We start from the raw sequence: 23,532 nt of genomic DNA on the forward strand, positions 1-23,532 counted from the left end.
GACACAACTCCACGCCCACGCCTGCTCGGTGTAGGGTGGCCCACCGCCCCCGTGACCGTGAGCCAAGTGTTCCCGGGCCGTGGTCTGTGCGAGGACACCCCCACCTCTGTCCACAGAGGGCTTCGCGGACTGGCACCCTAGGGCAGGGGCCTCGAGGCTCCAAGACGTAAGCCCTGCTCCCTCCCGTGCCTCCGGTCCCACTCTTGGACAGGGACCCCAGGCCAGAGGACCCCCTGGCTGTGGGGGCTGCCCTGCCCAGAAGGGGAGATACAGGCACTGCCCCTTCCCTGGAGAAGCCGGATGCTGGCTAGGCCCCAGGGGATCCGTGCCTGGGCTGGCCCCCCACCCCCGCATCTGGCCCCTAAAGAAGCCACCCGGGGTGCTGGGGCAAGGATCGCTGTGCCAGGCGGTGCCCTTTAAGCAGCAGGCCGTGGGCTTGGCTGGAGGCCTCGCGACTCACCGCCAGGATAAATCTTGCCGCCTTCCCGAGCAAACCCTCGGGAAGGTGGGTGTGCACGCTCTCCCTCGAGGTGTCTGTAGGCCCCGGGGCCCCACACACCTCCCCAGATCCACCAGACCCCTGGGAACCCTGCCCCCGCTCAGGCATGGGGTGCGTTTTTGTGGGAAGTGCGCCCCACGGCGAGAAGCAGCACCAAGGCAGGGCACTCAGGTGTGCCTGGCCTTCGGGGCCCCTAGAATCTGGGGTGCAGCGAAGGCGGTTCTGGACCAGGGGTGGGCTGGGTTGGCTGCTGGGGTTCCCGGAGGTGGTGTCCCGCCTGCTCACGAGAAGCGGGGGGCCAAGCCTTGTCCAGCCCCGGGTGGGCCCTGCCCGCCGCACACGGCTACCGTCCGGGGGCCGGGCTTAGCCCCCGGGAAGCCCAGGAGGGGGGCAGGTGCCCCCGGTGCCCCTCCTGAGGGCCAGGCTGGGTGGGCGGGAGGGCCCGTGGGGGCATCCTGACGTCAGGCAGAGCCGGGCTCTGGCCGGACGTCTGGAGGCCTCCCAGGTGTCTGCGCTGGGCCCCCTGCACCAGGCAGGCCGGCGCTGCGCCTCCACCGGGAAGCAGGGGACGAAGGGCAGTCGGGCCGAGGGGCTGGGGGAAGCCACACGGAGGTGGCCACAGCCTGCTGCAGGGGTGCCGGCGGGGAGGTGCAGGGCTGGACTGTGGTGGGGTCGAGGCCGGGGGACCCTTGTGGGGATGGGGGTTCGTGGGGACCACCTACTGGCCCGGCCTGGCCCGGGGGGACCCGGAGGCTGGAAGCCTGTGGGGCCACAGTCCCGGCTTTAGCAGAGGAACGGCTGGGAGCCGCTTGCACGTGGGGCTGGGGGTGACACGTGTGGGGGTCACCTGGGGGGGCTGGAACAGTGGGGTGGTCACGGCCCCTGAGCGTGAAGGGTGGGAGACGGGGCAGGCCACCCTCCAAGGCGGGAGCCCCGCACACCCTGATAGAAGGGTCATCTCACAGGCCCCCCCCGGGGCCCAGCCCAGAGGCCCCCACCATGGGTGGCCCAAGGCCACGTGGCGTGATTGGCTCTAAGCAGGAGTGTGCACGGGCCCCCGAGGGCTCTCAAAGGTCCTCCCTGGATGCCAGTCGAGTTGGGAGCGCCGCCCGCCCTGTCCCCCTTGTGCCCAGTGGGGCTGGGGGGGGGGGGGGCGCAGAGGGCAACCTTGTCTATACAGACACACCGGAAGGAGTCTCCTGGCCCTGGGCCGGGGTGGGGGTGGGGGCAGCGGCCACGGCCCACAGGCCACAGCCAGCCCAGGGGCTCCGGGAGTAACTGAAGGGAAGAGCCCGCTCTCGGCCGCCCGGGGAGGGGCTCTCAGGACCCCTGCCCGCACCCCTTCTCTGCAACCACACAGCGTAGGCAGGGGGCCGGGCCCGCTCTACACGTTCTATTTGGTGCGGACCCCGAGCCTCTGGTGACCTGTTGGAGACATGTGCATATATTTATATCTATACGTACATATGTATATATATATATATAAAAGATTATTTAACAGTTAAATATATTCCAATACGAATGTCTCACTGGACAGAGTTGCGTCTCCCGCCACGGACGCGGCAGCATCGTAGAGACCCCGACGCCACACGCGCCCACGCTCCCACCCGGGCGCACCCGGCTCTCAGTCACAGGCGCGCGACATAAATATTCCGATCGGAACTCGGTCTCCCTGTTGTGGTCGCAGTACGTTCCCGACGAGCGGAGGAGGGTGGCGGGGCGGGCGCCTCACTCGGCCGGGACCTCGTACTTGAAGATAACGCTGAAGAGCCGGCCGCCCAGCCGCTCGGCCAGCCAGGAGTTCTTGATGACGGCCAGCTTGAGGCTCTCGCAGCGCAGGGCCGCGTAGTAGTTGGTGTGCACGGCGCGGCCCATGCCCTCGATCACCACCAGGTCTGCGCCTCGCTCCCGGACCAGCACGGCCAGCCCCTTGTCCAGGCGGCTTCGGGGAGGAGAGGGGCGGTGAGGCGGGGCGGCGGGCCCTCTGCCCCTGCACCGAGCGGCCGCCGCGCCCTCCCTACAAGGGCATCCCCGCCCTCCGGGGCCTGTGGCGGGAAACTTGTGAAAACCGGGCCTGAGAACGCTTTTCTATGTGCGGCACTCCAAAGGCTCTAACTCCTTTCCGCGTCACGCGAACTCCCCCTTCCTGCGTGGTTCACGACGGGCCCAGAACAGGGAGGAGGTCGATCCTCGAGCAACGTCCCTCCCCTGGGGCTGGCTCCCGAAGGCCGGGTTCTCTCACGTAGGGTCCCCCGGGGCCGAAAGCAGCAAGGCGGAGACCCAGGCGTCTAAGGGCACGCGGGGTGCCCACAGCCCCAGCCGCGGGGCATCCGACCCACCAGCCCACGGCGCGGCCGGGCCGCGGACGGTCCCGAGCCCACCCTCCCGGGTCCCCGAGGGAAGAAGGCTGCCCAGACCCAGGGCTCCAGCCGCACTGGTGACCCCTGCTGCCCAGCTCGCGCGCCGGGGGCCAGGGTGGGCGAGGGGGTGCCTCGGGGGTACCTGAGGTCCAGACACGGGGAGCTGGAGCCCGTCTGCATCAGCAGCAGCCTCTCCTCTTTGAGCGCCGAGCTGCGGAGCACAAGGGGTCGGTTGGCGCCCTGGGAAGCTCCCACCACGCCCCCGCTTCTCCGGGCAGGGCCCCCCGGGCGCCCGCCCTGCTTACTGGACGACAGGGTCCATGGCCGCGATGCGCTCAGCCACGATGAGGGACTCGCAGTACGTCACGTCATTCAAGGCGGGTCCCGAGTTGCACGCCAGGATGACCTACGGCGGGACGCCCCGAACTCTGTAGGGACCTCGGCCACCGCCCGGCACCGAGCCAGCCTCTGCTCGCCCGCCCACCCGGGGCTGCCGGCTGGGAGGCGCAGCCCCGGCGACCTCGCTGCTCGGCGGTCTCCAGGAGGGCCGGCTCCCGGTCGGGACACGGACGGCCCCGGAACGGGCAGACCCGAGGTCCGCGACAAGCCTCACCTGAACCTACCTGGCCCGCACGGGGGCCACGCCGACGCCAACCCCCACCGCGAGTGGAGGGCCCAGGGCAGGGGTCCCGACTCGGCCCAGACGCTCACCTCCGTCCCTCTAGAGAGAAGCTCCCTGACAAAGGGGAAGACTCCCAAAATGACGTCTATTCCACTGTTATCTGCGAAAATTAAGGCACATTTGTGAGGGGGCCCCTGCAAGACAAAACCAGGACGTTCAGTTGGGAACAGGCGCGTCCAAGCGTTCCAGACACCTCCGTGCTCCACACTCCCCGAAGGCCGAGGCCGAGGGCTGCTGGGTCCCGCGGGCGCTGGGGTGCTGGGGGCAGGGCGCCCGTGCCTCTTCCAGGACTGCGGCCCCCGTGACCTCCGAGCCGAGGCCGGCCGGCCTGACCAGTAGAGCCTGCGGGACTCAGGCTGGAGCAGGGGGCGGTTAGCTGAGACCCGCAGCTCGGCGGCTGGGGGAGCGGGCAGGGGCCCTCAGTGCGCTGCCCCGGGGCAGCCCCGCGCCGTCTCCAGGGCCCCTCCCCGCCTCCCAGGGCAGAGGTGGGGACAGCTGTACCTTCAGTCTCTGAAGCCACTTGCCGTAGGAGTCCACGAGCCACGGCCGCTCTGCGGGGCACGGACACGGTCAGCCGCGCGCTCGCCGGCAGGCCCCCTCCCCCGCCCGGCCCCGGGCAGCCTACCTTGCAGCTTCGACTTGGCCTCCTCGAAGCCGAACTGGGGGTCAGATTCAAGGACGCTGCGCGGGGAAGAGGACGAAATCACAAAACACCCAAACCTCAGCTCACAGCATCCACGGAGACCCCGAGCGAAGCCCTTCCCAAACCGGCGAGCGTTGCCGTGACCGGAGCGGCGACGTTCCGCCGTCGGTTGTCGGCAGAGCGCGCGGGCCCCGGGTCGGGGACCCGCTCGGCAACGTGAACGGCGGTGCCGGGGGGCGGGGTGAGGTCCTGAGTCGGGGGCGACCTCGGGCAAGGCCCCGGGTCGGCGCCGGCTCCCAGCCTCGCCCAGCACACGCCTCGACGCGCCACCCGAAGGGAAGGACGGGGACGAGGGTGAGGGGAGAGGTGGTGATTCTTCTCGAAGTTGGAAAGGACGCCGCGGGTGCGACCAGCGAGAGCCACGCAGAGGGACAGCGGGCGGGAGACAGGGCGCCGGGCACAGGGCGAGGCGGGGGACGGGCATGCCCGCTCCTTCGGGAGCCCCGGGAAATCACGCTGGAAGGCTGGGTTTTGACGGTGACCCCAGACCGAGAGCCCAGGGTGCTCTGGGGGCCGGGGCACGTGCCCCCACCCGAGTGCAGACTCCTTCACGGGGCACCTCCGTTTCTCACTTTCAAACGTCAAGCGTTAACTCTGACTCTGGCGCACCAAGGGTCCGGATCTCTGCCTCAGGGCGCAAGCCCACACCCGATAGATGCCAGTGAGCCGGTCCCCGCGGCTGTGCTCGGGGCAGCACGGCCCACAGAACCGCCTGTCATTCCCGGGGCCACACGTGACCGGGTGGGGGGGCGGGGGGGAGGGGGACAGGACGGGCAGTCGGGCCGTGGTCCTGGGCCCAAGCTGGACGGAGCAGGCAGGGGTGGGGCCGACGGGAGGCTGGAGGGCGGCACCTACTCAGAGACGGCTTTCGCTCCCCAGTCGAAGACGTTCCCGGCCAGCAAGCCTTTCACCAGGGCCAGCTGCCTCTCCTCCCAGCCCAAGGCGTCCAGACAGCGGATCACCCTCGGGAAACACTTCAGTGCGACCCCGTTTTCCTTCTGCTTGACCTGTGGGGACAGGCGGGCGGCTGGTCAGGAGCGACGGCGCGGCCCTGGCTCCCGCAGGCCTTCGGCGGACCGGGCAGAGGGAGGGCGCCCGGCTGGGGACGCCGCGGAGAGCGTCACCGGGAACATCGCTGTGAACTGGCGCCGAGGGGTCGCGCGCTCAACGCGCCACCACGGGACTTCACGCCAACCAAGCCGCGAGAAACCACAGACTCGGAGCCGTGCAAGGTCACGGCGTGGCCCAGGGCAGGGCAGGGCGGGGCGGGGCGGGCCGCGGTGGAAGACCTGGACCCCACAGGCACCCGGCGCCCCGTCCCGAGACGCTCCACCCGAGGGCAGGGGGCGGGAAGCGGTGAGCGGCACGGGCCCGCGCACGTGGCCTTCTGGTCAGCGTGGCCCGTCTAGGCCGCCCGCCAGGCTCCGGCCGGCTTGTCGCCTGCGAGGGCACGGCTGGCGTCCACGAACGCTCTGAGGCGGCGAGCTCCCGGGGCCGGAGAGGCGGGGCCTCCAAACCTCGGCTCTGACAGGTGTCGCCGCCCGCGTCCACCCCGCTGGCCGTGCCCCCTCCGGGCGCCAGTCCTGCGCGGGAAGGCGAAACTCACTTTGGAGTAGGGGTCCGGGAAGTTGAACTCATTCAAACAGTGCTCCCTCGTGTCCAGAAGGCTGCGCACGGTCAGCGTCCCGTAAGCACTGGGGACGGGGTGGGGGAAGGGCGGCTGAGCGGATCGGACGGCCACGCTCGCTGCCCGAGGGCGTCGTCACGGGGGAACCAAGGTGGCCTGGCCCTGCCGGGCGGCCGAGTGGGCGGGGGGGGGGGGGGGGGGGCGTGCACCGCCGCACGTGTGGCCCCAGGAGCGGCCGTCAGGAGCCCCGGCCCTCGCGAGCGCACGTTACCCCGCCGGGCCCCCCGGCACGCCGCGAGGCGGCCCCGGGCAGGGGACACTCACAAGGGCTGGTGTCGCAGCGTCTGCAGCTTGCGCCAGTACTTCTGCCGGAACTTCTCCGCCCGCTCGGCTGCGTCCACGGAGCCCGGCTGGCTGGCCACGGCGCGTTTCACCACCTGCGAGCACGGGGCGGTCAGCACGGCCCCGCGCTGCCGCCGAGCCGTCTCCCGGGTGGCGACGGGGCCACCCGAGCTCCCGCCGTGCCAGGGGGATGGGTGGCTCAGGGGACCGTCCTTGCAGGCTGCGGGGGTCTGGGGCAGGGCAGGAACCCTCCCTCTGAGGACCCCAGGGGCCCGAGGGGCTGTAGGAGGGGACACGTGCTCCTGGGGGGCCCCGAAGGGCTCGAGTCACGACTCTTTGGGGCCCGGAGCCCGATCGCAGCTGTCCCCTGACCCCCGCGCGAACTGTTTGCGCTCTGCAGAGACGCGGCAGCCGGCCCGGAGGCGGGGCGCGATCGTACGCCCTCGCTGAGGACACGTCCCAGCTCGCCGACGAGCCACTAGGAGCCACGTTTTTACCTGGGAAACGTGATTCACCCCCTCAGGCTCACACACGCCTCCGGTGGCTTCCGGGAGACGCCCCCTCCTCCTTCACCACACCTGTCGCTTGCTGCACGGGCGCCCGGGGCCTCCGGCGCCTACGAACTCCGAGCCGCCCGTCTCGACCCCAGGGGCGCCCGGCCCGCCCCGAGCCCTCACCCCGTCCAGGGCCTCCTCGAAGCAGGTGAGCCAGTACTTGCGGGCCAGGGCGTCGTCCGTGAGGTCGACCGTGTCGGGCACGTAGGAAGACGGGTCCAGAAGGAGTGGCAGGTTGGCCAGCGGCCTCTCCAGCCGGTCCATCTCCAGAAGGTCGAACTGGAAGGACGAGAGGCGGCGGACGCGTCAGCCACGCAGCTCTAGAAGACCGAGGCGCCTCCCGCCAGCCTGAGAACCAGCTCCTCGGTGAGAGCGGAAGGGGCCCGGGGAGGAGACCGCTGCGGGTGCAAGCGGACGAGCCCCTTCTTCCCGTCCCCAGACCCCGCCCGTGGCCCCGCTCAGCCACGGCGCCCTCCATCTGGCCGGTGGCCTGAGCCACGCACCCCAGATCCCAAGTCTGCCCGGCCCCCTTCCTCCCTCCCTCCCCCCCGTGGAGTTTCCTGGGACCCCTGTGGCGGGGGCTCCCACACCAGCCTGAGCCCAACCTCACACACGACCCCCAGACACGCCGGCCGTGCTCGCGGGCCCCCATGAATGCCACTTGCACGCGTTGTCCCACTCGCTGCCCCGCAGGCCCTGGACCCGTAACTCCCCCGTATGGGGCCCACGGCAAGGCCACGGGGACCCCGTGGGGCAGGCGGTCCAGGCCCCACACTGGCTCCTTTGTCTCCGCAGCACGAGTCTGACGCCAGTTCCGCCGGCATCGCCGAGGGGGCCCCTTTATGCCCAACGTGCTCCCTGTGGCTGCCAGCGACGAGCAGGCCAGTGTCCCAGCGGTTTCTGGAGGAGCGGTCACTCAGCCAGCCAGGCTTCTGACTTACGTTGTCAAGACCGAAGCTGGTGCTCTCCCGCACACGCGAGAACCCAGCACACGCCTCGCGGCCCTGTCCCCGCCTCTAGGGAGTGACCCACCACATCGCCGCACAGCGGGACGCAGTTCTGGTCTGCCGGCGGCCTTCGGCCCGGCAAGCCTGGGGGGCGACGGGCAGGCGTGCTCTGTGCCGGGGCGTCCGCACAGGAAGGGCCACCACGTGGGGACTTTCAGGATGTCCCGAGTGACAAGTTCAGCGTGGAAACAGCTGGCATTTTCCACGCGAGGAAAGAAAGTGGACGGTCACCGACCCCGGGGCCTCGGCCCGGGCTTCGCGGGCCCTCCCGCTACCTGGACCCGCGGGAGCGCACGCCTCAGCCTGGCCTTGCGTAGGCCCCGCAAACCCAAAGCGATGACCTGGCCCCTCTGCGCTTCGGCCTCTCCCTCTGCGAATGGGGGTCTCTGTCCCCGCCTCGCAGGGCCACAGAGACCCAGCACAACAGGCACGCGAGGCGCCAAGCACGTGCCGCGTGGGGACGACCGGCATCCACATCAGGTCTGACGCGGGGATTTCGTGCTCGCTTATCCATTTGGTTTTACGATCCCTAAGGCGGGAATCCACATCGCCCCTCTACGAATCAGAAACCGCGCATCAAAGATGCAGAGACCCCTTGCGAGCCAGTCGCTGCTCCGACCAGGCCCGGGGTGTGGGAGCTTTCTCTCCGGGGAGGCTACGATTAGATCACACGCGTCCCCACGAGGCTTACGCTAACTAGTATGAGAATCTGCGTCCGTGACGGAAAATCAACTTTGCGTCCAAAAGGCCAGCAGCCTGGTCCTGATGGAGACATTCCGACTCGTGTGCCCAGACTAGCTATCTGGACTCGTCCAGCCGGCTCTCCAACAGGGCGCCCGGGTTCTGGCAACTGCTCAGTGAGTTACCAGAGCGACATATGCCATCTGGGGGGTGTCCTCAATAAGCCTGCGATGTCCCCCAGGATGGGGCCATGATGGTAGCGTCCTCTGTCTGGCTGACAACTGGTCACACGGGCCTCTCCAAGTGGGGATTGAGGGATGGGCAGGAAACCAGCAGGGACCGCAGACTCTGTCCTTTCCTACCGCTCGAAACCATCAGGCAGAGAACGCGGTCTAGAGAAGGGCCCGTGGGGGGTTCTGTGGCTCTGGGTTGTGAATGGCACCACGATTCTGGGGAAACACGCTCTGTGTTCTCCCTGCAGACACAGGGGCTGGACTGCACAGTCTTGGAGGCTCCAGCGGGATGTCTGGAAAATGCTAAGAGGAGGAGGGAAGCCAGCCCCGCTGCCCGTCTTTCGTCCCAGAGTCTCGGCCTGCTCAGTGGCCGGTCTGCACCGGGAGAGGGTCTCTCGGAACCTGATGACCCCACCAAGGACCCCATACTCACAGTGCCGCTCCTCACCCGCTGTGTTGGGCAGAGCTCCGGGGATGAGCTCATCAGCCCGGAGCTGCCGGCATAGTTTTCTCCCCAGCTGTACTGGTTAGGGTCTAGGGAGGGAAGGACCAGGTGTCACTCAGACCCCAGGTGGCCCGACCACCGCTGTGGAGGTCTCCACAGCACAGGCGGCCTGGGGTTTCATGCTACGCTACCGTAGTCCCTCTCACTGGCACTGAAACCCCGTGAGATGATACCCGTACCCTTCTCGGCCTCTTAAAGTGGCCTGCCCCGCCCTGCCCCATCACATCCTGCAAGCGTCCTTGAAAAAGCATGGCCCGGCCAAAGAGACGCAGCTTGGCAGACGGCAAGGCGAGAGGGAGGCAGAGGAGGGCCACGTGCCCCTGGCCCCTGCTCGGAGCCCTTTTCACCCACCAAGACCCTCCCTGCCCAACCCAGGGTCAATCACGTGGCACGTGAACCCACAGGTGTCGCCTCCCACCGACCCCTCGGAAGAGCGGCAGCAGAGGGAGGGCCGGCCCCTCAGGCTCTTGACTCTGAGGGACGGTGAAGCTGGTGGGCGGGGCCTCTCCCCGAAGGTTAGAGACCCAGTCCCAGGGCCCCGGTGGCCTCTCACCCCCACCCCTCGCCGCACAGGCCCTGCCCCGCCCTGAAGCGAGCACAGGCTGCTCCACTCACTGTCTTGTTCTGCTCCTTTGAGAAACGCTCCGATGGCTCCCAGGTAGCCTTCGTGTCTCAAGAACAGCGCCTGGACTTCCCCCTGCCGTGGCAAAACCCCGCCTGAGCTGACCTCCAAGCGACACCTGGGCGGTTGTGACGCCCACACAGGCGGCCTCTGTACGCGGTGGAGGTTTCCCGGACAGTCTGTGACGCACTCGTCAACAAAACTCACTCGGTGCAGAACCTAGAAGCTTGGCATTTGCGAGTAACTCCTCCCGCAAATTAACACCCACCCCGGTCTCCCCACTCGAACGACACGCGTCTCAAAGCTCGTCTGCAGCCCGCGCACGGTGGAGACGGCCCCAGAGGCTCGCCGTTGGCATCACGCCCAGTCCAGGGAGGGCCGCGGCGCCCCAGGCGCGGGACGCGGGAATTGGCCAGAGGAAGGGAGGCAGGAGCCCAGGAGAAGCTGGCGGGGGTGCCCCGCTTCTTGGCTGCCTGCCCTGGCCCCCCCCCCCCCCCCCCCCCCCCCCCCCCCCCCGGCCCCTGGGTCGGCTGGTTTTGAAGACGCCGAGGGGCCAAGCCGAGTACCCGGGAAGGGCGGAGCCCAGGGTGCCGGCACAGGGAGGGGGCCCCGCACCTTGGAGAAGAAGTTAATGCTGTAGGTGATGGTGCGCATGGTGACGGGGTGGCCCCGGATGAAGAAGCCGCCGAAGTACACCCTGTCCAAGCAGTGCAGCTTCGCGTACAGGCAGGCGAGCTGCCCGATGTCGTTGCTGATCATGTGCAGCAGGCTCTTGGCCATGTCCTCCTTGGAGAACTCTGGGAGGGCAGAGGCAGGGCGCCGCTGGGCGAGGCCGGGCCCGCGAGGGGGCCGCAGGCGCGGCGGCGGGGGGGGACGGACGGCGGCGGGGGCGGGGGGGTGGGGGCGGCACACCTTTGTCGGCAGCGGCCGACTTCCCGAAGCTACTGGCGATGAGGTCGCCGCTCAGCCCCAGGGTCTGGTGGGCGCCCCCGTACACGTCCCGCACCAGCATGTCCACACTCGTGTGCTGGCCCTTGGAGGCCAGATGCAGCAGCTCGTCAAACTTCTGGGGGGACAGGGCGGACGGAAGGGGGTGGGGTGCGGGAGCTGGCGGTGTCCCCACAGCCCAGGAACCAGCCCCGCGCCGAGGAGCCGGCGGTGGGTTGGGGTGGGGGTGCGGCGGGCAGGGCTCCACGGCCACCCACCCGGCAGGGGGGAAGCGGGCAGACTCTGGGCGCCCAGGCTGCCTCCCGCAAGGACCAGGCCGCGGAAGGAGCCGCTTCCACAGCGACACCGGCCGCCTCGGGTCCCCTGGCCGCCGACCCTCTCCTGAGAAGGCATGGGAAGCGGGACTCGACACAGACCCGGGAGCGTCTTCCCGCGGCCGTCGGGATACCTTTGTTTTGGTGAGCAGAGCCCCGAGTCCCCAGAAGGTGCCACCTCCGATGGAGCTGCCGCCAACCCACTCGAACCTGTCCTCCGTCTCCACCTGTGGCGGCAGGGCAGGCGAGCTGCCGAGGGGGGCCGGCCACCGCCCACCGGTCCTGGGGACGCCCCAGACGCGGGGGGTGGGGGGGCGCCATCCTGCAGGCCGAGCCCCCGCCGACGCTGCACGGGTGCTCCCTGCCCGGCCGTCACGCGTGGTCCGGGGAGCCCACCTCACCTTCACAATGGACACTCCGGAGCCGATGTTGACCAGAAGGTACGGGAAAATGTCGGGGTGATTGGTCTGGAATCGGAACTCGGGGTCGGAATCTTTCTGATACGCGAAGGCCTCGTGTGGGATGTTCCTCAGCACGAAGTTGCAGCCCTTTATCAAGCAGGTCATCACGTCCTCCTTGTCCACTCTGCAACGGAAGGAGCCCGGCCACTGAAAACAGCACGGGCCACAGAAGGCGCCTCTGCTGCAGCGCGGGGTCCCTCGTGGACACGCCGCCCCCGGCCCGGCCGCGCTCAGCTTGCCACTCGGACGCACACAGCCCTCAGAAGCGGCAACCGGCCTGGCTGCTCCAAAGGCACCTCCCTCCCCCCGCCCTGCAGCCACCGCGGCCACCGTGCCACCGTCATCGCCTGAGCGGCCGGCCCTCTGCACTCCGTGTGCATGCGGCTAAGCCCGCGGGGACCTCTGCGCCAGCCGCACGAGCCCGGCCCTCTTCCTTGTGCCTCCTCGGCTCCCCCCCCAGGCCCCCCCTGCTCCCCCGGGGTCCGGCCGCCAGAACCCTCCCACCGGCCCGGCCCCCGAGTCTAGTCCCAGCACAGGGCGGGGCGGGGGCGGGTGCGGCTGCTTCAGAGCCCGACCCCGAGAACCGGCCGGCGGCCCCCACTTACTTCAGCCGCAGTTTTTCTTCAATGAGGTCCTTGAATTTGTACGCCCCGCCCCCGGTGGCCTGGATGACCTTGGTCTCAGTGTTGACGAGGTGGTCTTTGATGAAGTCCAGACAAGCTTCTATGTAGGTGTTCTCGAACTTGACGAAGTGCAGCCGGGCAGTGACCTCCTCCTGGACTGAGATCTCGTAGGGCGGCTCGTGGTCCTGCTCTGTGTCCTGGGGATACAGGTTGGGGGTCTGTGTGTGCGTGCTGCCCTTGGCGGGAGGGGGAGGGGGAAGACGTGGGGATGAGGCCCCTGGATCATGAGCAACGCAACCCTTAACGCTAAGTTCAGGCAACCCTTAATGCTAAGTTCAGGCCGGAGGCAGCGCGAGGGCAGGGGCGGGGAAGGAGCCGGCTTCCCAGGCAACAGGAGCGGCCGGAAGTGCCTCCTGACGGGTCCTGGATGGAGGGGGGCCGAGCTGGGGGGCAGGGAGGGGTGTTGGAGGCAGGGAGGGGTGTCGGGTGCCTCCTGACGGGGTCCTGGATGGAGGGGGGGCTGAGCTGGGGGGCAGGGAGGGGTGTCGGGGGCAGGGAGGGGTGTCGGGTGCCTCCTTACGGGGTCCTGGATGGAGGGGGGCCGGGCTGGGGGGCAGGGAAGGGTGTCAGGGGCAGGGAGGGGTGTCGGGTGCCTCCTGACGGGGTCCTGGATGGAGGGGGGGCTGAGCTGGGGGGCAGGGAGGGGTGTCGGGGGCAGGGAGGGGTGTCGGGTGCCTCCTTACGGGGTCCTGGATGGAGGAGGGCTGGGCTGGGGGGCAGGGAAGGGTGTCAGGGGCAGGGAAGGGTGTCAGGTGCCTCCTGACGGGGTCCTGGATGGAGGGGGTGCTGAGCTGGGGGGCAGGGAGGGGTGTCGGGGGCAGAGAGGGGTGTCGGGTGCCTCCTGACGGGGTCCTGGACGGAGGGGGGCCGGGCTGGGGGGCAGGGAAGGGTGTCAGGGGCAGGGAGGGGTGTTGGGGGCCTCCTGATGGGGTCCTGGATGGAGGGGGGGCTGAGCTGGGGGGCAGGGAGGGGTGTTGGAGGCAGGGAGGGGTGTCGGGTGCCTCCTTACGGGGTCCTGGATGGAGGGGGGCCGGGCTGGGGGGCAGGGAAGGGTGTCAGGGGCAGGGAGGGGTGTCGGGTGCCTCCTGACGGGGTCCTGGATGGAGGGGGGGCTGAGCTGGGGGGCAGGGAGGGGTGTTGGAGGCAGGGAGGGGTGTCGGGTGCCTCCTGATGGGGTCCTGGATGGAGGGGAGAGCTGAGCTGGGGGGCAGGGAGGGGTGTCGGGGGCAGGGAGGGGTGTCGGGTGCCTCCTGACGGGGTCCTGGACGGAGGGGGGCCGGGCTGGGGGGCAGGGAAGGGTGTCGGGGGCCTCCTGACGGGGTCCTGGACGGAGGGGGGCCGGGCTGGGGGGCAGGGAAGGGTGTCGGGGGCCTCCTGACGGGGTCCTGGACGGAGGGGGGCCGGGCTGGGGGGGCAGGGAGGGGTGTCGGGCAAGGAATCCCCCTGGAAGCTAGGCCGATGTGCACGAGCAGCAGAGGGAGGGCAGCCGGACAGTGAGAGCGGCCGCCCGGGGCCCCCCCGCGGAGGCTCACCCTGCCCGAGGACTCGAAGGAGCGCACTCTGGCAACCTTGTGCTGCACGGTGGAGTAGTAGGCCAGCTTGGTGAGCGACCCCCCTGCAGGGAGACACCGGGCAGCGGTCAGGAGCCGGCGGACGGGAGCCCAGGCTCGTCGGTCCACGCGGCCTCCCCCGCCACACCAGCTCCTGTGCCTGCCGTCGCTGGGTGTGAAAACCCCGCGGGCCACCGACCAGAGGAAGGGAAGGAACCGTGGGGCCCAAGCACTCGGCACAGTGGGCCTGAGACTGCCCACTTCCCCTGCGCACCAAGTCCTCGAGGAGAAAGGAGAGCGTCCTGTTTCCGGGAGGCCCTGGAGATCACCAGTGGTTTCGAAAAGTTGTTTCAAACCCTGGTCTTGAAAATGACCCAAAGGACAAAGCTAAGAAGGGCACGGCTTTCGCCGACAAGGACGCTTGACTGTCCGTGGTAACAAGGGTCGGGGGGGAGCCGCTACGAGGGTATTTTCCCAGAGTGCCCCGGCAGAGGAGGGGGCTGTCTCACCGGGAACGTTCTAGCAGCCCACCCTCTCCAAGCTCGGGGCTGGGGGCCTCACGGGGGCGGCGGGGTCTCCTCCCCTCGGACCGGATCTCGTGAATACCACCAGGAAGCCCAAACACCAGGGAGCAGAAGAGGCCTTTATTTGCCTGAAACACGTCCAGGGCCAGTTAGAGAGACACCCGAGCAGTCACTTTCAAAAGGGTAAGCTCTGGGGGGTCAGAGGTGGCCTTGGGGAGGCGTCAGGTGGATTCCCGCAAGGCCCGCGACGGTGGTGGCGGGGGGGGGGGGGGTGGCAGCAAAAGGCTTGTCGCCACGGCCACAGAACGGGTTCGTGTGGCCAGCGCAGCCGGCGGGACGCCCTGTGTGAGGAGGAGGCTGGAGGCGATCTCTGAGAGTTGCTTTGTGATGCCGCCCCCAGGGAGCATGTGACAAGCACTCAAGTCAGGACACATCTGGAAAAGGCAGGCATCAGAGGGCCGCGGCTCGTCCAGGTAACGGATCTCGATCTGAGAGCGGCCGCTCGGAGCCTGCCAGGCAGCGTGGACAGGGCCTCCCAGGGTGCCCCGGGACCTGCCCTTGTCGGGCCACGGTCAGCACGCCCGCTCACAGGCTTCCTCTCATCCCCAAACCACGGGCTTTAAGAAGCAGGACTTGGTCTAAGCCTCCTCATCCCTCCTCCCTGCCCTCAATCCCCACCTGGCCCGGAGTGGCTTTCACTCCGTGAACAAACACGATAAACCTTAAACAGGCGACGCAAAGGGAAGAAGATATTTGTGAGACTTGTCAAAAGTTTCTGTGAACGAGACCCCCGATCACAGAAGGTCCGGCTTCAGATCGTGAGTTCTTTACACGAGGTTTACATCACAGCCAAATACGAGGTGTTGGGGCCTGCTGGGGCTGCGGTGGGGGCAAGCTGTCCCGTGTGCCCCACACCACGCACCCCAGTGGGGCAACGCCCAGCAGCCAAGCCACATCTCCGTGCCCCCCCTCCCCCCCAGGGGGACAGCGAGTGGGGACGTGCGGAGCGGAGCGTTCAGCCTGAACCAGAGGAGCTCACAGAGCAGGATGGCGGGTGCCCGGGGAGAACAGGGAGCCCGTCTGTTCGCGGGATCCCTTGGATTTAGTGACCGCCGGCCACAGGTCCTGGCATGTCACACCCGCCAAGTGCAGTGACCACGCTGGCGGGTGCACACAGTGGTGGACATCAAAGACGCTCCAGTCCAGCCCGCACCCCACTCCAGGGCCAACGGTACCCGGACTGACATCAGCCCGCCCGTGTCCCTCCACCAGCGCCTGAGCCGGGACCCCCCCACCCCAGTTCATCCAGACCCACGGGGCCGGGCGCAGGGCCACCCTCTCCTCCGCCTTCTTGGCCAGTCCTTCCCCCGTGGGCACCGGGTCACCGCCCCCTCGCCCTTGCTCTTCACCCGAGGGACCCGTCTGCTGCCCAGCAGAGACTTGAAGTCAAGTCAGCTTTAAGCATGTGTTCTTAGACAAAATGTCCCTGATGCTTTCGAAGCAGGGAATCTGCTCGGCTGACACGAGTGTCCGAGAGAGGAAGGAGCTTGCCAAGAACACAGAGCAGCTGAGCTCTCCTGGAGCAGGAGGCTTGGGTGAGGGGAGAGGAAATGGGAGAAGCCTGTTTTTAAAGCCAACTGCTGACAAGCACATGCACTTGTGGGTTTCCGGGGTGAGGACCCACGTCCGAGCTGTGATCTCCCACCAGCCGCACAAACACGTGGTCTGTCCTTAAGAACAAACACAGGACTCAGACCCAGGGGGAATCGTCAAAGCGGGGAAGGGAACACTGACACTGAAGATATCCCTTTGAGTGTCCTTCTGCCCAGGAACCCCACCTGGGCTTGGCGCTGGAGGGCAGGCCACTGCAGGGCCCCTTGGAGCCACGGCGCTCCTCTCTCGACTTCCTTCACCCCGTGGCTACGAGCTGACCCCTGGGAGCCACAAAGAACATCTCAGGGTAACCCAGGGCGAGCCATTTTTCAGCTGCACTTTCAGGAACGTTAAGTGCCAACCTGTTCCCAGGGTGCAGAACCCAGGTTTAAGTGCAGCCAAACAAAGTCGGAAAACGTCAGGGCACACACCTGCCTGGGCCCCTGTCACATGAAGGCACGGGTAGGTCTCAGAAGACGGGCAGAGCAGGGCCTCCAAGCTTCCCACTGCCAGCCCAGCGTGCAGTCAGGCACCAAGTTTAATTGGGTCCCCCGCTCATAATGTGTCCTGCTGTACGCTGGGGTCCCCACCCCCCACCAGGCCTCAGGGCATCTCACACCTGCCGCCAGGTCAGTACCCCAAGGCGCCGCCCCTCACAACCCCCACTGGCCTGCAAGGTGAGCACTGAGGACACTGAGGGTCCAGCTCACTTTCCTCTCTCCCGGAGGACACCCTCCCCCACCCAAGCCGGAGACACCTCAGTGACTCTCAGCAGCAGGGGAGAGACAAGACCATCACAAGCAAATGGCTCCAAGAGGAAGGGCCCAGGGCGGGGACAGAAGCACGCCTGTCCCTTCTAGCATCACTGGCCAGCTTCAACAGGTCAGGCAGGGCTGCCCCGCTGCCCCGATGCTTAGCCGCCTACACTCGGCGAGTGGCAGGCCCAAGCAAACCGAGGCCCCAGCCGAGAGCCAGCTGAGAAGGGACCCGTGTGAGGCCACCATGTCTACTCCGGGCGCTTCGCCCAGTGAGGCTGCCCCCAGGAAACCTTCATCCCCTGCCGACGGGGGCAGAGCAGCCAAGTGCCGAGGCTTGACCAGATTCCAGGCCCCACCTGGCCGCTTACCAGCCGACCTCAAACAACTTAATTCACCTATCTGACCTCAGCGTCCTCATCTAGGAAAGGGGGCTGCTGGGAGGCGGCCGGCGCCAGCGTGGGATGAGGGTCTAGAACGGGCCTAGAGCAGGAAGGTCGAGTAGAGCCTGGGCGAGGCCCTGGGGTCACCCCTGCGGCCTGCACGGGGCAGGGAGGCTTCTGAAAGATGCCGGCAAGGGTCCCAAGGTCCACGTCCAGGTCCTCCAAACTCCCGCCAAATGTCAGCGGTCCAGAAGCCGAGGGCGGCAGCGGGAGGAGGGCTTCGGACTGGGCCCAGACGGGCAGCCCGCCGAAGGTTCCCGCGGCCCCAGGCCGGGCCGCTGCCCGCCCTCGGCGCCGCCCCAGACGGCGGGCCCCAGATCGCTCTCGTGGCTCGGACAGACCCCGCCCGGCGGCCGACCCTACCCGGGTGGACTAACGAGGGGCCGCCGGGCCGCCCGCCTCTCCGCGCGGGACTACGAGGGCCGGCGTGCCCCGCTCCGGCCGCGCGGCGCCTGCCGGGAGTCGTAGTCCGGCTGCCGCGGCCAGCGTAGGCGCCGACGGCCCGCGGACTACAAGGCCCGGCAGGCTGTGCGCGCCGGCGGCCCGCGCCCCGCCCTTCGTCCTTGCCACCGCCCCCGGCCCGCCGGCTCCGCCGCCCGCGCCCACGCCCGCCGCGCGCCGCTCAGCTCCCGGCGCCCGTCCGCGGCTACCTATGTCAATGGCGAAGCGCTTGGCGTTCTCCAGGTTGCGGAAGATCTCGTCGGGGGGCAGCGTGATGCTCTTGTCCAAGCTGTCCCCGCTGCTCCCGCTGCCGCTCGCTCCGCACTCCGCCATTTTGAATGTGCCCGGCCAGCCTCATCAGCCATGGAGATATATGCGCATATATTTGACTGCTAAACGCCTCCCGCGCATATATTATGCTAATGAGGCACCCGGGCCCGCCCCCCCCTCCCAGCCCGCCTCTGTGGTCCCGGCAGCTGGAGGACCACTGGCCTGCCCGCGCGCCGGGGTCCCCGCGGCCGTTGGCCCAACACGAAACGTCTGGACTGTTGTCTTTGTTGTTCCCTCACCGAGCTGGCCAGATGCTGACCTCCAGTGCTCTGAGCTAGTGCAGAGAAGGCACCTGGGGCTTGCAGACCCCCAGAGACCTGCCTCTTTCAGTGAGTGCAGCTGTTCCCAGGGCGCATGTGACCCACCAGCCCGGGGGGTCTCTAGGGACCAAGGACAGTTCCAAAAGCCACATGCAAAATGGGGGTGTCAGGGACCCTGCCTTCCAGGCGCCCCAGCCTGGGGTGGACGATGCACCTGCAGGTGGGGAAGACACTCACCCTGATGGTGAGATCTGCAGACAGTGCAGGGGAAAACAGGGCAGCCCGCCTGGAGGAGGCTGCCTTTGGGCAAAACGGGGAGTCTATGGGAGTTTGTAGGGGACCATCTGAAAAATATTCCTGAAGCTGGAGCATGGACACGAATGGTAGTGGGCAGGGCCAGTCCCTGGGAAGCTCCTGCTGGCCAGAAGACCCTTGAGGGATGAGACCTCAGAGGCACCGGCTGCTTTGGGAAAGAGCCCAGTGCTGGCGGTGGACAGACGGTCCCTAGGGCAACTGACTCCCAGGTGACCCTGGGCCAGTTACTTCTTGTCTCTGGACCTCGGCCTCTGTCTGAGCATGTTACCAGCTGCCTGGCAAGGCCTCCGGAGCACGGGCCTGTAGAGCAGCACAAACCCCACGCCCCCGGGGTGATCGGAAGGGGGGCCCTGTGCCTCGGGAAGAGGCCGACTTGCCAGCATCGTCTAAGGGGTGGGTGTGCTGGGCAGAAGAGGGCAGGGGGTCTGCTCCTAGAGCACACAGGCCTGGAGCGCCAAGGACTCTGGGCCGGGGGAGGGGGGGCACTGTGGGCCTGACCAGGAGGCACAGCCCCCTCCCCGTGCATTGACATGCCTGCCCCACATGCTGTAAGCGTGTGGGATGTAGCGCTGGGCCGGCCTGGAGGGGGCGCCTCAGATGTTCCTGTCAGGCTGGACAGAAAGGGATTCCAGAGGGCAGAGGGGAGAGGCGAGCTCCAGAGGGAGGATGGCCCGGCTGGGCCCCCTCGCTCCGAAGAAACGGGAGGGCCTTTTGGTTCCACTGCCCATGGGCGGACTTGTCCTTTGGGGAGCCAGGGCCCTCCTAGGTCCTTGCAGACTCAGTCAACACCTGCTGGTCCACCTGTTTCGGCCCTGGCGAGCGGTCGGCCTGCAGGGAGGGCCGGGCAGCCACCTGTGTGTGGGCTAGCCAAGCGGGGGCATCCAGGAGCTCACCCGGGGCAGGGCCCGCTGGCCACACGAGACGGCCAGGGGAGGCAAACGCCTCCTGTGCCTTTGGCCCTGCGAACCCCCTTTTGTGAACAGAGCCGGAAGGTCCTGGAGCTGTCACTCCCCCCCTCCCCCACCCCCCCACCTGCAGGGAGCTGCTGAGAAGCCCCGGGACAGAGAGCCCAGTCTCCCACTGCACTGCTTCCTGCTGTGCACGGGGGTACGTGTTCTCTGGGCCTGTCTTCCTTCCAGCCTGCCTCTCCCCTGCTCGCCTGCCTCCTGGCCTCCCTCCCTCCTTCCTTCAGCCAGGACCAGCCCTTCTCTCCCTGTGCAGAAGAAGGTCACCGGCAAAGACACCTCCCACCCATGCTGGAGTACCACGATAGCGTCCGTCCCCCCCCCCCCCCCCCCCCCGCGCAGACCCGCCCACCCCGTGGCTGCCAAGGACACATGTCAGGCACGAGAGACAGACCCCAGAGGGCTGCTTAGTCAGATTTTATTGGAAGTCTGCAGAGCAGTCCCGTGGGCTCCCACGTGACCGAGGGTTCAAATTCTGAGTACAAAGTCATGACCACACGCACTCGCCCACACACAGGGATCCTTTGAGGATCATGGTGGAGACGCCCACCCTCCCCACAAAGCCCACTATGAGCCCCAACTAGACAACCACGTGCACGCAGGGGCCTTTCGGCCACAGCTCTGCATGGTCCTTCGGTGCCCATCCAGGCTGACACTCTTTCCTATGAGGATACACCTTGAGTTCCGCCTTCACAAAAGGCAAATGTGCCCACGGCACGGCCCGCCCGCCGGGCCCCCTGGCCCGGCAGCAGCAGGCCCTGAAGAAAGTCCTCTACACGTGGAGGCACCGGCTGACCGAGCCCCTGACGCCTACAAATATCATAGAACCCCGGGCAGCGGGGACTTCCCAGAAGTCACTTGCTGAAATGCAAACACAGAACAACCCCGTGGAGTCAGACACTTGTGCGAAGGCGGCCCCGACTGTCCCGAGTGACCAGGCCTCTGTGACCGCCTTCTCTCCAGAAGGACCCTCCTGCTGGCCCGCCAGCCTGGAGAGCGAGCCTTCCGGAGGAGGGGGCCTGTCCAAGCCCCAGGAGGGACAGACGAATGGCCAGAGGTGCAGGCTGGCCTCTGGTCCTCGGGGCGGCCACCCGCACGTCCCGCCGGGTCACCAGGGCCGCCAGAGGCCGCAGGTGGGCTGGCGCGCGGTCACCGCAGTGGCCTTGGCGGGAGTGAGCACGGGCGTGGGCGCGCTGCTGGTCGCCTTGGGTTCCTTAGCGGGCACGGCGGGCGCGGCTGGGGGACGCTGGAAATGGTGGAGCAGCTTCATCTGCGTGTCGCTGGCCGCATGCAGCGTCAGGAACTGCACGGCCTCCTGCAGGCACCAGGAGTAGCCCTCGCTGTAGTCCTGGTGCAGGCTTTTGGGGCCGGCGGCGGCGGCGGCGAAAGCTGCAGGGAGAGGCGCGGCGGTGATTGGGGCGGGCGCGGGGCCGCGGGGGGCGCGGGGGCGCAGGGGGCGCAGGGCTGGGGCCGGGTGGGCGCGTGGGCGCGGGGAGCGCGGGGGCGCAGGGGGCGCAGGGCGCGCAGGGCTGGGGCCGGGTGGGCGCGGGGGCGGCGGGGAGCGCGGCCAGCGGCTCACCTTTGCTGTGCTTTAGGTAGCTGACGGCCATCTCCAGGATGTCGGCCTTCTCCAGCTTGGAGTTGGGCTGGTGCCGCGCGAACTCCTGCTCCAGCAGCAGCTTAAGCTGCTCGATGCTGCTGTTGATGCGGTCGCGGCGCATCTTCTCCACCACTGGCTTGCGGAGCTGCGGGGGGACACGGGCGTCAGCCGGCGGCCAGGGCGCGGGGGCCGCGGGGGGCGCGGGGGCGCGGGGCGGGCGGGCGGCGCACTTACTCGGTTTTTCTCTTTGGGGCTGAGCAGCTCCACGGCCACGGTGCTGGGGGCCATGCCTGGCGCAGAGAGGCGGCTGGCGAGCGGGGAGTGGCGGGCGGCGGGCCGGCGGGCCCTATATAGGCGCGGCGGCGGGCAGGCGCCTGGGGCCCGGGCGCCGCGGCCGTTCCCACACTCGGCGGCCAATGGCCTCGCGGGCCGCACAAAGGCGCCGGCCCATTAGCGCACGCTAAATTGCCTGTGAATTGGCGCGGGCACAATGGGTGCTCCCCGAGGAGCAGGTGGGCCGCCTGCACAATGTCCGGGCTGTGGGAACGCGCTCGCCCTCATTAGCATCCCGGGGCCTGATGCTAGAAGCCCCGCGCCTCAATATGCTGCCTTTTCCCAGGCCTCAGGGGTGGGGGGGGGGCAGGAAAGAGTAGTGCCCCTCCCCGGCCCCTCTCTCCCCTCTCCTTCCCCTCCCCGGTGGCTCCCCGCTGCCGCTGGCTGGCGGAGACTAGGTGGGGGAAAAGCTTTAGAGTGAATTAATGCCGCGGCTTCCAGTGGTTTGGGCACCTCCTAGACAGGGACCTGCTGCCCCCCCAGGGCGGGTGGAACAGAGGAGCCTACACTTGCCCCGAACAGGCACCTCGGCCTTCCCCGGGGAACAGGTGGAGAGTGCAGGAGCCACCCGAGCTCTTAGGATCAGACCTACTGGCTGTCACCTGGGACTCGCGGCTTCTCCAGAGCTAGAAAAAATTGGCTGTGGTGCTTCCCTGGCTCAGTTTTGGGTAGCTCCAGGAAACCGGAGTTCGTGAAATGCCCAGCTTGGAGCCCGACACCCGGGCAGTCCCCCCAGGAGCTGCTGCACCCATCCTCGGGGGAGCAGCGCGCCAGGCAGTAGCATCCGGGGTGCTCTGCACCGGCAGGTGCTTCTCGGGGCCGCACCCGACCCCCATCTGGCGGGAAGTACCACCATGGCCGTCTGGGGAACACGGGAGGGCACCTGGTTCCAGGGGTACGCTTCGCACAGACGTGCGGTCGCTGCACCTGTGAGATTCGGGGGGAAGCTCTGTTGCGGGCCACCCTCTGCCCATCCTGCTGGGCACTCGCAGGGTTTGCTTTGCTTGGGCACCTTGCCAGTGGGTGGGGAGGCAGGGTGCCAGGTGGCAGACATGAGGGTCAGAGCAGGGCGGGCCTGGGGCCCACGTGGACGCCGCGCAAGCTCAGACGGCAGCCCCAGGGCGGCACGGGAAGACTGGTAATCCTGGTGTCTGGCCAGCCAAGCTGAGGGCCGGCAGCTGCTTTGGCGCCGCCAGCCCTGCCCTGGTTCACCGGGACCGGGAATCCTGCAGGCACTGAGGGGGGCGGAGGCACCGGGGCCTCCTCCTGGGGCAGGGCAGGACCCGGCCAGGTTCAAGAGGCAGGCAGGGCCTCTGCCCTGGGGGCCGGCAGCTGACATCAGGGCACGTTGGCCAGAGTTTGAATCCGGGAGCACGTCCAGGTGTGGCTGGAAGTTGCGGGGCTTTAACAAGGGTCGGGTCAGATCTTTCCCCCTCCCGTGGGTCTTAGCAGTGACCCACAGCTACGACTGACTGGCCCGTTTGGTGGGCCCGCTCCAGAAATCGCCCCTCCCCCTGTGGCATACAAGGAGCCTTTGGTCTCCCGGCAATGGGCCCAGCCGGGAGGCATGCAGGATGGTGTCACGACAGCCAGGGCAGGCTTGGCTCGGAGCCAGCTGAGGAGTGCCCCGTGGGCCAGCTGGTCACCCGCCGGGGTGGGTTAGGCTGGGGGAGCTCCCAGGGTGGGACCTTCAGGTGGCTTTGGAGGGCGAGGGTAGGCAGCCCCTGCTCACCCCTCTGGTACCTGCTCCTTCCTCCTACCGGCACCTCTCTTAAAGAGGACACGGCCCCTGGGCTGGCGGTGGGAGGCGGTGACCCCGAGCGGGGGCTCCCGTCTGGGCAGATAGGACCCCGCCACGGTTATTGGGCTCCAGTTTGCCGCAAAAGGGCAGGGGGCACCGGGGCCAGCTGGGGACGGGCACGTCGAGGCCCTGTGCTCACCGCTCTGCTCCGTGGCCCGGGATGCTGACAGTGGCTAGTGGCTTTGATGTGGGCTGGCAGTGATGTTCAGTGGGGCCATTTTTGGAGCCAGAATGGGGCTCGTGCTGGACAGCCGGCATAGTCTGTTGTGCCCCTTGCCTGCTTATGGGCTCCGGGGGGTGGGGTGGGGAGGGACAGGATCCCTTCGTCACCGGTGTCCGCT

At 68.2% G+C, this 23,532-nt stretch overlaps 2 protein-coding genes across 4 annotated transcripts; both read right to left on the bottom strand.

The window, feature by feature from the left end:
• Positions 1 to 1,932: 1,932 nt before the first annotated feature.
• PANK4 (pantothenate kinase 4 (inactive)) lies at positions 1,933 to 17,991 on the bottom strand. 3 transcript variants are annotated; one of them, XM_042952111.1, is made up of 19 exons: positions 17,797 to 17,991; positions 13,754 to 13,836; positions 12,144 to 12,358; positions 11,479 to 11,662; positions 11,212 to 11,304; positions 10,728 to 10,881; positions 10,431 to 10,612; positions 9,809 to 9,890; positions 9,137 to 9,222; positions 6,891 to 7,046; positions 6,196 to 6,308; positions 5,851 to 5,938; positions 5,100 to 5,251; positions 4,167 to 4,222; positions 4,043 to 4,092; positions 3,571 to 3,675; positions 3,165 to 3,265; positions 3,002 to 3,070; positions 1,933 to 2,441 (listed from the first exon to the last, which is right to left on the bottom strand). In XM_042952111.1, the coding sequence occupies exons 1-19, from the start codon at positions 17,918 to 17,920 to the stop codon at positions 2,228 to 2,230; spliced, it is 2,307 nt and encodes a 768-aa protein (XP_042808045.1). In that variant the 5' UTR covers positions 17,921 to 17,991; the 3' UTR covers positions 1,933 to 2,227. The 3 variants fall into 3 exon arrangements, with proteins under 3 accessions (XP_042808045.1, XP_042808044.1, XP_042808047.1); XM_042952110.1 differs by having other exon boundaries at positions 9,122 to 9,222; positions 17,797 to 17,990; XM_042952113.1 differs by lacking the exons at positions 13,754 to 13,836; positions 17,797 to 17,991 and having other exon boundaries at positions 9,122 to 9,222; positions 11,479 to 11,685; positions 12,144 to 12,223.
• A 2,488-nt stretch (positions 17,992 to 20,479) lies between these two features.
• HES5 (hes family bHLH transcription factor 5) lies at positions 20,480 to 21,377 on the bottom strand. The gene is made up of 3 exons (XM_042951881.1): positions 21,292 to 21,377; positions 21,037 to 21,202; positions 20,480 to 20,846 (listed from the first exon to the last, which is right to left on the bottom strand). The coding sequence occupies exons 1-3, from the start codon at positions 21,343 to 21,345 to the stop codon at positions 20,566 to 20,568; spliced, it is 501 nt and encodes a 166-aa protein (XP_042807815.1). The 5' UTR covers positions 21,346 to 21,377; the 3' UTR covers positions 20,480 to 20,565.
• Positions 21,378 to 23,532: the final 2,155 nt, after the last annotated feature.

This window comes from Panthera leo, chromosome C1 (assembly GCF_018350215.1).
Source record: "Panthera leo isolate Ple1 chromosome C1, P.leo_Ple1_pat1.1, whole genome shotgun sequence".
NCBI lineage: Eukaryota > Metazoa > Chordata > Mammalia > Carnivora > Felidae > Panthera > Panthera leo.

Excerpts from the sequence above, each read along its gene's own strand:
- PANK4 (XM_042952110.1), bottom strand. The coding sequence starts at position 17,920 with ATGGCGGAGTGCGGAGCGAGCGGCAGCGGGAGCAGCGGGGACAGCTTG. Across the intron at positions 4,223-5,099 it reads GGAGCGAAAGCCGTCTCTGA|CGTCCTTGAATCTGACCCCC; the intron begins GTAGGTGCCGCC and ends TTCCCCGCGCAG. Across the intron at positions 3,676-4,042 it reads AGTGGCTTCAGAGACTGAAG|GGGCCCCCTCACAAATGTGC; the intron begins GTACAGCTGTCC and ends TTTGTCTTGCAG.
- HES5 (XM_042951881.1), bottom strand. The coding sequence starts at position 21,345 with ATGGCCCCCAGCACCGTGGCCGTGGAGCTGCTCAGCCCCAAAGAGAAA. Across the intron at positions 21,203-21,291 it reads GCCCCAAAGAGAAAAACCGA|CTCCGCAAGCCAGTGGTGGA; the intron begins GTAAGTGCGCCG and ends GTCCCCCCGCAG. Across the intron at positions 20,847-21,036 it reads CTACCTAAAGCACAGCAAAG|CTTTCGCCGCCGCCGCCGCC; the intron begins GTGAGCCGCTGG and ends CTCTCCCTGCAG.